This window comes from Lethenteron reissneri, chromosome 53 (genome assembly GCF_015708825.2).
Source record: "Lethenteron reissneri isolate LAM-NWPU_2019-01 chromosome 53, ASM1570882v1, whole genome shotgun sequence".
NCBI lineage: Eukaryota > Metazoa > Chordata > Hyperoartia > Petromyzontiformes > Petromyzontidae > Lethenteron > Lethenteron reissneri.
In genome coordinates this window covers 6326241-6338903 of record NC_083831.1, presented here as the reverse complement: position 1 = coordinate 6338903, position 12663 = coordinate 6326241, and the positions used below count along the sequence as shown (strand labels likewise).

Sequence of the window (12663 nt, the reverse complement as noted above, 5' to 3'; positions counted from 1 at the left end):
ACGATCTCCTGCACACCAGGCGAGGTAGTTAACATCTCTTAGCCACCGTGATGATGATGAGAGAGACGCAAACTCCGAATATACAGCAGCGGGCGTCAGAGTCGAGATCGAGTACCATGACCTCCTGTACTCCAGGCGAGGCTGTCAACATCTCCTAGCCACCGTGATGATGATGATGATGAGAGAAAGACACAAACTCCAGATATACAGCAGCGAGCATCAGAGTCGGGATCGAGTACCATGACCTCCTGTACACCAGGCGAGGCTGTCAACATCTCCTAGCCACCGTGATGATGATGATGAGAGAGACACAAACTCCAGATATACAGCAGCGAGCATCAGAGTCGGGATCGAGTACCATGACCTCCTGTACTCCAGGCGAGGTAGTTAACATCTCTTAGCCACCGTGATGATGATGATGACGAGAGAGAGAGACACAAACTCCAAATATACAGCAGCGGGCGTCAGAGTCGGCATCGAACCCCATGACCTCCTGCACACCAGGCGAGGTAGTTAACATCGCTTAGCCACCGTGATGATGATGATGAGAGAGAGACACGCAAACTGCAAATATACAGCAGCGGGTGTCAGAGTCGGCATCGAACCCCATGACCTCCTGCACACCAGGCGAGGTAGTTGACATCTCGTAGCCACATTGATGATGATGAGAGAGAGACGCCAACTCCGAATATACAGCAGCGAGCGTCAGAGTCGGGATCGAACCCCATGACCTCCTGCACACCAGGCGAGGTAGTTGACATCTCGTAGCCACATTGATGATGATGAGAGAGAGACGCAAACTCTGAATATACAGCAGCGGGTGTCAGAGTCGGGATCGAACCCCATGACCTCCTGCACACCAGGCGAGGTAGCTGACATCTCGTAGCCACATTGATGATGATGAGAGAGAGAGACGCAAACTCCGAATAAACAGCAGCGGGCGTCAGAGTCGGCATCGAACCCCATGACCTCCTGCACACCAGGCGAGGTAGTTGACATCTCGTAGCCACATTGATGATGATGAGAGAGAGACGCAAACTCCGAATATACAGCAGCGAGCGTCAGAGTCGGGATCGAACCCCATGACCTCCTGCACACCAGGCGAGGTAGTTGACATCTTGTAGCCACATTGATGATGATGAGAGAGAGACGCAAACTCCGAATATACAGCAGCGAGCGTCAGAGTCGGGATCGAACCCCATGACCTCCTGCACACCAGGCGAGGTAGTTGACATCTCGTAGCCACATTGATGATGATAAGAGAGAGACGCAAATTCCGAATATACAGCAGCGGGTGTCAGAGTCGGCATCGAACCCCATGACCTCCTGCACACCAGGCGAGGTAGTTGACATCTCGTAGCCACCGCTGGCTCCCGCATCGCCCGTGCGCGTGAAGGAGGGAGGAGAACGCGAGAAGGAACCGGAGGAAAGAACGACTCCAAGAGACGAGACGGGGGAACTCGCGAGAGAGAGAGGGAGAGAGGCGGGGGGGGTATGTGAACAAGAGGGTAGCATCTGTTCGCGTCTTTTGGAAGGTTGCACTTTGGCGGCCAAATGCATGCACCTGGATTTTTTGATGTTCCCCATCTCGGTTTCTCACCGCGATTTCGTTACGCCATCTCTCTTCGCTCTCTCTCTCGCTCTCTCTCTCTCTCGATCCCTGGTTTGCGTTGAAATGCATCTCGCATCGCGCCGGTCCCGGTAATCGTTTCCCGTTGCCGAATTTGTTGAGAACACACGAAAAAACCTCTCGGACAGCCTTGGGGATTGTCCGTTAGCATCGGATCAATATCGTTCTCCTGGGCTCGAATCCAAATATAATTCTCACATTACAATTTTTTTTTTCGTGTGAACTTATTCATTTTTCTCACGTCTCTGTTGCTGGCCGAGAACTCCAGCAGACGCTCATCCCTCTCATTAACCCATAAAAATGTCGAAAATGCGCAATAGCTTATTAACAACAATAATTAATAAATACTGTATAAACATATATATAATTATGAATGCAAATCACATCTTAAAAACGCCGCAGTAGAATGTGTCACGCACCGTAGGGGTTTTTATTTTGTTGTTGCACAGAGCATGCGTGGGAGGGTAGAGAACCACAGACAGGCGAGAAGACGGGACAGAAAACTGGACCTGCCATCAATCGTCAAATCTCAATGCTCCTACACTGGGGTTGATTACGCTTCACGATTTGTATCTTACCAGGTAAGGCCCTACTAATCTACGTGACTCTTTTTCAGATGCGACCCTGGCTATCACAAACGATTGCCCAACGAAGTGGCTTGTCATCATCATCGTCATCACGTGTAAATTTGTAGCGGCCAAATAATCTAAATGCGTGGTGATGTCGCTTCTAAATGTGGAGGGGAAAACCGGAGGAACCGGAGAAAAATCCACGCGACCACGGGGTGAGAGACACCGCAAACTCCAAATATTCAGCAGCAGCAGGCGTCAGGGTCGGTGTCGAACCAACGACCTCCTGCATACCTGGCGAGGTAGTTAACATCTCACCACCACGACGTACAAGTCCATTCATTAAGTGTACAACTGTTTAACGATTTCCCCCTCCCCCCCCCCCCAATGTAATTTTTTTCTCCAATATAAATCATTTACTCAATAAAATCATTGAGGAACTTGATAGGTTTCACCGTGCCCCGACGCGTACAGCCACTCTTAGAGGCCACAAGATTTGTGTCCTCATCAAAAACACAACGGGCGGGGCAGTGGCATCACCAGAGGGTGAACCTCGGTTCGAGTCCTAACCCGGGTGGAGTGACGCCGTTCTGTGCGGGGTTTGTGAAGTTCTCTCCTACTCTTTGGGGTTTTCCGGTAAAGTCACGTAGGTAAAAAAAAATACATAAATTAAATCACGACGATTCGGAAGCAACACAAGCCCCCGTCATCAGGTGTAACCGCTCCAGTAAAATTGCCGTGGCGTATGAAGAAACGTGTTTTGCTTCCGAAACGTCGTGATTTAATTTATTATAATTTTTCACCCACGTGACTTTGCCGAATAAAATAGAGAGTATGAATCCTCGCAGTCACGGAAACTTCAAATCTAGAATGAAGTTCTCTCCTCTCTGTTCTGCGCGGGTTTCCTCCGTGGTTCTCCGAGTTCCCGCAGTAGCTAAAGGAATACACGAACGATGTGACGAACTGGTATTGGCCAGAACATCCCATTGTGCAGAGACTCCACTGCAACTTAGGGGCCGTCCATAAATGACGTCACGCGATTTTGGACGATTTTTGACCCCCCCCCCCTTCGTCACACGACGTCACAAAAAGTCAGACCCCCCCTCCTCAAATATGACGTCATAAAGCTCTGCCCCCCCCCCCCCAAAATAAAACTTGCTTCAAATCGCTTTAAACTATTGTCATTGTAGTGCGTATTTAATGTGGCCCTGCACTCTGATGTTGTCGGAGTGTTGTTATAACAATTAGTGTTGTTATAACAGTTAGTGTTGTTATAACAATTAGTGTTGTTATAACAGTTAGTGTTGTTATAACAGTTAGTGTTGTTATAACAATTAGTGTTGTTATAACAATTAGTGTTGTTATAATAGTTAGTGTTGTTATAACAATTGCTGGGCTGGCGGTGTGATAACCATTAGGGGCCGTCCATAAATGACGTCACGCGATTTTGGACGATTTTTGACCCCCCCCCCCCACCGTCACACGGCGTGACAAAAAGTCAGACCCCCCCTCAAATATGACGTCACAAAGCTCTGCCCCCCCCCCCCCCCCCCACAAAAAAACATGCTTCAAATCGCTTTAAACTATTGTCATTGTAGTGCGTATTTAATATATCGCTACACTCTGATGTTGTAGGAAAAACATTGATTAAAAAGTCTATTTAATTAAGTAGAACGTGTTGTCTATATTCATTTAAAGTTGCGCATTTTGATGTGACGTCACGATTCTCAAACCCCCCCCCCTCTCGTCACACATCGTCACAAATGTCTGACCCCCCCCCCTAGGTGAGTGACGTCATTTATGGACGGCCCCTTACTCAAATGGGATCAAAGACAAAGAACCCCCGTGTAGCCTTAACAGACTGTAGGGGCAAGTGCTGTTAGCGAGCACCTATAAAGACTGGCACGGCACACGAGGGGGTGGGTGGGTGGCCAGCACGACGCCCGACCGCCTTTGTCTCCCCAGTGGCGATGTTTACTACCCACCGCACCAGGGACTCATTTGAGACTGAGTCGACCTAGGAGAGCCCCAGGACCGGTTCAGATAATTTCTGTCACTGGCGCTGGCCGTGAGCGGGAATGGAACTTGTGTCACCGGGTTCGTAGCGCAGTGCGCTAACCGCTGCCCCACCACTCCCCATATTGGGATCACACAACAAGCAGCAGCAGCAGCAGTGGCATTGCCAGCTCAGTGCGAATAACTAAACCTTGTCAGGTCCCATGTTGAAGAATTCCGAGATAAACAAAGCATAATCATAAAGTCATCTTCTTCTTCTCATTCCACGCGTTTGTCCCACTCACGTTGGGTCTGCCGTCATAGCCAACCTTCTCCACGCTGACCTGCGCCACCTCTCTCTCTCTCCACTCCTGGGGCCACCAAGATCCGATCGCGAACCATCGCCCCCCCCCCCCACCACCACCTCTCCTTCTGCCTCCTTCCTCTTGAGCTCATTCCTTCCACTCGCAGCTACGGACCCACGTGATTCTCCTATCGTCTCTGCACATCACTGAACTGCACCACAGCATTCTCTCGCTCTCTTTCTATTTCAAACCCCATTGTTTCGGCTTCCACGCCGGGAGACGGAATCCAACCGACATCCTCCGAGTTGTCAAGTCCAGAGCGCTCACCATTTCACCACCTTCGCGGCTGCCTTCGTATTCTAAGTTAAAATCGGCGAACAGCGACGTTGTTACGCACTTGCCAGACATTTCTGTACGCGTGGAAAAACCGGATTTGTTTTGATAGGTTCATTCACCTGGTTACCAGTAAGGCATAAAGCAATACCATTATAACTCGACCATTGGTGGGAGTGAGCTCGTTAAGATGTGGTCACGGTCAGGGTCAGGCAATGCCTAATGTGGGGGTCAGATAATAGCTAAGAACATTCGCGGGTGAAGAGGCATCGCAGCGACCCCGAATAAACAGGGACACATCACGGATCCTCAGGGTTGGGTTACTCGATGGCTGAGAGACTCACGACGGAGTTTGCAGCCGAAGCATGGAATACGTCAGTATAAGGTCACGCACTCATCACGCACGGAGCGCCTGCCACAAAAGAACCACCTTTGCTGATCTCGTCCAGGGACTATAAACCACACGAACTCCGGCCACGCTCGCAGTAGCAGCGGATTTTGGCCGGCCGTCGAACAAAGGCGGCGGTCACCGCTTCGAGCGACGCTTTCAGACGCCGCTTTCAGACGCGGCCGTCTGGAACGTTCTTACATCCGATATGAGGAAGCCACTGGAGCTAGGCACTTTTAGACCATCTCGATTGAAAACTAATTTCTTTAAAATAAATTTCGATTTAAAGCTTTCGTGACTGCAGGGATTCATCTTCTTGGTTCTTTTGGTAAAGTCACGTAGAAGGAAAATAATAAAATAATAAAAAATAAAACATTTAATAATTCTCACGACGTTTCGGCCACAACGCAAGCAGCCGTCTTCAGGTGGAGAACAGGTCTGAAGACGGCTGCTTGCGTTGTGGCCGAAACGTCGTGAGAATTATTTTATTATGTTTTATTTTTATTATTTTATTATTTTTATTTAAAATAGTTTTGCTCGCGTTCAGATTCGTGTCCTTCCCCCGCACCTCCGATTAGCGCGGTCTGCTACGTACGGTGCGAAAGAAGTCAAACGTACTGTAACATCCATGCATGGAAACACGAGCCAATGAGATGGAGCCCGATGGGGTTTGTGGCGTAGCGAGAGCGTGGAAGCTGGCGACAAGCCTGGGTGAGAGTGGGGCCTTCATCCCGCAGTGGATAGACCGTGGTGGTGGTGGTGGCGGTGATGATGGGGTAACTTTACGTCGGTGTAGAGAAGCCTCGGGTCAAGGGGTCAGGTCAAGGGGTCGGGTGAGGTGGGTTCAGCCAGAAGAAAGTTCGAAAGCTGGAGGGCGACGTGAGGGGCGGTTGAACGGACCTCAGGGCCCGGACCGGGGGGTGTGGGGTCGGGGTCAAGTGGGGTCGGGGTCAAGTGAGGTCAGATTTTAAAAACAAAAACCCGGGCTTGGTTCAGGTCAAGTTGGATCAGACCGGGTTCACCGGGGGTTCAAGCAACCTGTTTGTTTACTCTGCGGCCCTCCCGTAGTGTGTGTGCGTGTGTGTGGTTTTGTTAGAGGTTGCGCGGCACGCGTGTTGTATTTGGCACGACGTCCGACGTTTCGCTCCACGTGCCGTTGGCAGCTCCTTCAACAAGTGCCGTTGTTGTTGATGGAGCGCCCAACACGCGACACAGCCCGAAACACACGTGGGGAGGCTGTGGTGGTGGTGGTGGTGGGGGAGGCTGTGGTGGTGGTGGTGGTGGAGGCTGTGGTGGTGGTGGTGGGGGAGGCTATGGTGGTGGTGGTAGAGGCTGTGGTGGTGGTGGTGGTGGTGGAGGCTATGGTGGTGGTGGTGGAGGCTGTGGTGGTGGTGGTGGTGGGGGAGGCTGTGGTGGTGGTGGTGGTGGGGGAGGCTGTGGGTGGTGGTGGTGGTGGAGGCTGTGGTGGTGGTGGTGGTGGGGGAGGCTATGGTGGTGGTGGTAGAGGCTGTGGTGGTGGTGGTGGTGGTGGAGGCTATGGTGGTGGTGGTGGAGGCTATGGTGGTGGTGGTGGAGGCTGTGGTGGTGGTGGTGGTGGGGGAGGCTATGGTGGTGGTGGTGGAGGCTGTGGTGGTGGTGGTGGAGACTGTGGTGGTGGTGGTGGAGGCTGTGGTGGTGGTGGTGGAGGCTGTGGTGGTGGCTATGGTGGTGGTGGTGGCTATGGTGGTGGTGGTGGAGGCTGTGGTGGTGGTGGTGGCTATGGTGGTGGTGGTGGTGGCTATGGTGGTGGGGGAGGCTGTGGTGGTGGTGGCTATGGTGGTGGTGGTGGTGGAGGCTATGGTGGTGGTGGTGGAGGCTGTGGTGGTGGAGGCTGTGGTGGTGGTGGAGGCTGTGGTGGTGGTGGCTATGGTGGTGGAGGCTGTGGTGGTGGTGGTGGAGGCTATGGTGGTGGAGGCTGTGGTGGTGGTGGTGGAGGCTGTGGTGGTGGAGGCTGTGGTGGTGGTGGTGGAGGCTATGGTGGTGGTGGTGGGGGAGGCTGTGGTGGTGGTGGTGGAGGCTGTGGTGGTGGTGGTGGAGGCTATGGTGGTGGTGGTGGTGGAGGCTATGGTGGTGGTGGGGGAGGCTATGGTGGTGGTGGTGGAGGCTATGGTGGTGGTGGTGGAGGCTGTGGTGGTGGTGGTGGTGGTGGAGGCTATGGTGGTGGTGGTGGAGGCTATGGTGGTGGTGGTGGTGGAGGCTATGGTGGTGGTGGTGGGGGAGGCTATGGTGGTGGTGGTGGAGGCTATGGTGGTGGAGGCTATGGTGGTGGTGGTGGAGGCTGTGGTGGTGGAGGCTATGGTGGTGGTGGTAGAGGCTGTGGTGGTGGTGGTGGGGGAGGCTATGGTGGTGGTGGTGGAGGCTGTGGTGGTGGTGGTGGGGGAGGCTATGGTGGTGGTGGTGGAGGCTGTGGTGGTGGTGGAGGCTATGGTGGTGGTGGTGGAGGCTATGGTGGTGGTGGTGGAGGCTATGGTGGTGGTGGTGGAGGCTATGGTGGTGGTGGTGGAGGCTGTGGTGGTGGAGGCTATGGTGGTGGTGGTGGCTATGGTGGTGGGGGAGGCTATGGTGGTGGCTATGGTGGTGGTGGGGGAGGCTATGGTGGTGGTGGAGGCTATGGTGGTGGCTATGGTGGTGGTGGTGGAGGCTGTGGTGGTGGTGGTGGTGGAGGCTGTGGTGGTGGTGGGTTCGTCCAGGCGAACTACGCCGCGCTACGAACCCGGCCACCCGAGTTCGATTCCCGCTCACGGCCACCAAACACCGGTGACGATTATCTGAACCGGTCCTGGGCCTCCCCTAGGTCGACTCAGCCTCAAATGAGTACCTGATGCGGTGTGTAAAACATCGCCACTGGGGAGACAAAGGCGGTCGGGCGTGGTGCTGGCCACCCACCGCCTCGCGTGCCACGGCACCGGCCTTCATAGGTGCTGCTCGCTAACGGCACTTGCCCCAACAGTATGTTGAGGCTACACGGGGGATCTTTGTCTCTGGTGGATCCGTCCAGTCGGGGCGCGCGAGGAGGGCGAAGATTTTGATTGGAGACCGCACCCGGTGAGGGTGAGTTGGGTGAGCAGGCGTGCGGTGTGTGGTGAGTGGTGAGCAGGCGTGCGGTGTGTGGTGAGTGAGGTGAGGCGGTGTGTGGTGAGCAGGCGTGCGGTGAGGCGGTGTGTGGTGAGCAGGCGTGCGGTGAGGCGGTGTGTGGTGAGCAGGCGTGCGTGTGTGGTGAGTGAGGTGTGTGGTGAGTGAGGTGTGTGGTGAGTGAGGTGTGTGGTGAGGCGGTGCGGGGTGAGGCTGAGTGGGGTGAGTTGGGTGAGCAGGCGTGCGGTGAGGCGGTGTGTGGTGAGTGAGGTGTGCGGTGAGGCGGTGTGGGGTGAGGCTGAGTGGTGAGGCGGTGTGGGGTGAGGTGGAGTGTGGTGAGGTGGTGGAGGGTGAATGAGGTGGAGTGTGGTGAGGTGGTGGAGGAGGAGGCGCCTCACCTTCCTGTACACGATGGTGTTGGGGGTCTCGTCGGCTGAGCTGGCGCCGCGTTTCCCTTGGGCCATGGCTCGTCACCACCACCCTCACCACCGTCACCACCACCACCACCCTCACCACCGTCACCACCACCACCACCCTCACCACCGTCACCACCACCACCACGCGCAGGTCGCGGCCGCTCCGTGCTCGGCTCCGTCACTCTCCTTCTCAGCCACGTCCCAGGCGGGGATCCTTGACGCCAAATTCGGACCACCCGATCTCCCCCCCCCCCACCTCACCCCCCGATTCCAGCTAGGATCCCAACTTCAGAATGGGACGATGTCGTTAATTAAGAGGCGTGGGGACACGGAGATGCTGATGCTGACTGTGGTGGTGGTGGTGGTGACGATGGTGGTGACGGTGGTGGTACTGACGATGGTGGTGGTGATGGTGGTGCAGACTCCACGCGCTCCATCCGTCACGGTGTGATGTTGATTTGCATGCGTCAGTGTGGGCTGTGTCAAGGTGCGTGAGGTGTGTGTGGTGTGTGTGGTGTGTGTGTGGTGTGTGTGTGTGGTGTGTGTGGTGTGTGTGTGGTGTGGTGTGTGTGTGGTGTGTGTGGTGTGTGTGTGGTGTGGTGTGTGTGTGGTGTGTGTGGTGTGTGTGTGGTGTGGTGTGTGTGTGGTGTGTGTGGTGTGTGTGGTGTGTGTGTGGTGTGGTGTGTGTGTGGTGTGTGTGTGTGGTGTGTGTGGTGTGTGTGTGTGTGTGGTGTGTGTGGTGTGTGTGGTGTGTGTGTGTGTGTGTGTGGTGTGTGTGGTGTGTGTGTGGTGTGTGTGTGTGGTGTGTGTGTGTGTGGTGTGTGTGTGGTGTGTGTGTGTGTGTGGTGTGTGTGTGGGTGTGTGGTGTGTGGTGTGTGTGTGTGTGTGGTGTGTGTGTGGTGTGGTGTGTGTGTGAGGTGTGTGGTGTGTGTGTGAGGTGTGTGGTGTGTTGTGGTGTGTGTGGTGTGTGTGTGTGTGTGTGTGTGTGGTGGTGTGGTGTGTCTATGTGGTGTGAGGTGAGTGAGCTGTGTGTGGTGTGTGTGGCGTGGTGTGTGGTGTGTGTGTGGTGTGTGTGTGTGGTGTGTGTGGTGTGAGGGAGTGAGCTGTGTGTGTGAGGTGTGTGTGTGAGGTGTGTGTGTTGTGTGGTGTGTGTGTGTGGTGTGTGTGTGTGGTGTGTGTGTGTGTGGTGTGTGTGTGTGTGGCGTGGTGTGTGTGGTGTGTGTGTGGTGTGTGGTGTGTGAGTGGTGTGTGGTGTGTGTGTGAGGTGTGTGTGGTGTGAGGTGTGGTGTGTGTGTGGTGTGTGTGGTGTGAGGTGAGTGAGGTGTGTGTGTGTGGTGGGGTGGTGTGTGTGGTGTGTGTGTGTGGGTGTGTGAGGTGTGGTGTGTGTGTGGTGTGTGTGTGTGTGGTGTGTGTGGTGTGTGTGTGTGTGGTGTGTAGTGTGTGTATAGTGTGTGTGGTGTGTGAGGTGAGTGTGGTGTGTGACGTGAGTGTGGGGTGTGAGGTGAGGTGTGTAGTGTGTGCGTGTGGTGCGTGTGGTGCGTGTGGTGAGGTGCGTGTGGTGCGTGTGAGGCGTGTGGTTAGGTGTGTGTGGTGTGTGTGTGGTGTGTGTGTGGTGTGTGTGTAGGTGTGTGTGTGGTGTGTGTGGTGTGTGTGTGGTGTGTGTGTGGTGTGAGGTGAGATGCGTGAGGGGGATTTGTTTGCTGTGCGCGTGTGTGAGTGAGAGAGGCTGTGGGATGGTGTCAGTAGTATATGGGTGGTGTGCGACTGGGCTTCAGGGTGTTGTACACGGTGGGGTGTACGCGTGTGTGTATCTCTGTGTATCTCTCTGTATGCGAGGGTGAGTATCCCACGGGTCCGTGTCTACCTCTACGGGTGTCTGTCTGCTGTATTTATTCATCCATCCATCTCTGCCCGCTGCTGTTGTTTCCGCTGCCGAAGGAAGAAGACGAAGCAGCAGCAAGCTGCGTCTCAGACGTCCCGTGAGGGGGGCGAAGCCCCGCCCCTCCCCCACAGCCCCGCCCCTCCCCCACAGCCCCGCCCCTCCCCCACAGCCCCGCCCCTCCCCCACAGCCCCGCCCCTCCCCCACAGCCCCGCCCCTCCCCCACAGCCCCGCCCCTCCCCCACAGCCCCGCCCCTCCCCACATCCCCCCTTTTCCCCATACCCCCCGCTTCCCAGAGCCCCTACCCCCTCCTCACAGCCCCGCCCCTCCCCCACAGCCCCGCCCCCCCCCCACAGCCCCCCCCATAGCCCCGCCTCTCCCCAAATTCCCGCCTTTTCCCCAAACCCCCCCTTCCCAGAGTCTCTCACCCCCTCCCCTTCCCCCAACAGCCCCCCCCCCCCAACAGCCCCCCCCCTACCTTCCCCTCACAGCCCCTCCCCTTCCCCCAACAGCCCCCCCCCCTACCTTCCCCTCCTCCATCGCACAGCGCCATGTTTAATTAGCTCCGCCTCCACCCCTCAAGGCCCCGCCCCCCTCGCAAGTGGCCCCGCCCATTTCTTCCAAGCCACGCCCCCCCTATTCTTATAGCCCCGCCCCTTTCCCTCCAGTCCGTACTGGACATCCGTAGAAAAAGAAAAGATTTGTATTCTAGATTTGAAGCTTTCGTGACTGCAAGGATTCATATTCTTAGGTTTTTTTCGGTAAAGTCACGTAGGTAAAAAATGAAAATTAATTAATTGTATTTTATTTTTTATTTTATTTTTATTTTACTTTTATTAATTTTATTTTTTTACCTACGTGACTTTACCGAAAAACCTAAGAATATGAATCCTTGCAATCACGGAAGCTTCAAATCTAGAATGAATACCCTGACGTAACCACACTAGCCACCCAGACACTAACCTTGACCCTTACCACACTAGCCACCCAGACACCAGCCCTGACCCTAACCACACTAGCCACCCAGACACCAGCCCTGACCCTAACCACACTAGCCACAAAGACACTAACCCTGACCCTAACCACACTAGCCACCCAGACACTAACCCTGACCCTCACCACACTAGCCACCCAGACACTAACCCTGACCCTCACCACACTAGCCACCCAGACACCAGCCCTGACCCCAACCGCACTAGCCACCCAGACACTAACACTGACCCTCACCACACTAGCCACCCAGACACTAACCCTGACCCTCACCACACTAGCCACCCAGACACCAGCCCTGACCCTAACCACACTAGCCACCCAGACACCAGCCTTGACCCCAACCACACTAGCCACCCAGACACTAACCCTGACCCTAACCACACTAGCCACCCAGACACCAGCCCTGACCCTAACCACACTAGCCACCCAGACACCAGCCTTGACCCCAACCACACTAGCCACCCAGACACTAACCCTGACCCTAACCACACTAGCCACCCAGACACTAACCCTGACCCTCACCACACTAGCCACCCAGACACTAACCCTGACCCCAACCACACTAGCCACCCAGACACTAACCCTGACCCTCACCACACTAGCCACACAGACACTAACCCTGACCCTAACCACACTAGCCACCCAGACACTAACCCTGACCCTCACCACACTAGCCACCCAGACACTAACCCTGACCCCAACCACACTAGCCACCCAGACACTAACCCTGACCCTCACCACACTAGCCACCCAGACACTAACCCTGACCCCAACCACACTAGCCACCCAGACACTAACCCTGACCCTCACCACACTAGCCACCCAGACACCAGCCCTGACCCCAACCACACTAGCCACCCAGACACTAACCCTGACCCTCACCACACTAGCCACCCAGACACCAGCCCTGACCCTAACCACACTAGCCACCCAGACACCAGCCCTGACCCCAACCACACTAGCCACCCAGACACTAACCCTGACCCTCACCACACTAGCCACCCAGACACTAACCCTGACCCTCACCACACTAGCCACCCAG

General features: G+C 55.2%; 1 protein-coding gene across 1 annotated transcript in view; it reads right to left on the bottom strand.

The window, feature by feature from the left end:
* LOC133356208 (regulator of G-protein signaling 7-like) overlaps positions 1-9303 on the bottom strand; it is a 56264-nt gene extending 46961 nt beyond the window's left edge. Inside the window, exon 1 of the mRNA XM_061573585.1 lies at positions 8730-9303. Within this exon, the coding sequence (XP_061429569.1) occupies positions 8730-8795 (66 nt within the window). The 5' untranslated portion in view covers positions 8796-9303. The remainder of the gene's footprint in view (positions 1-8729) is intronic.
* Between the last annotated feature and the right edge of the window lie 3360 nt (positions 9304-12663).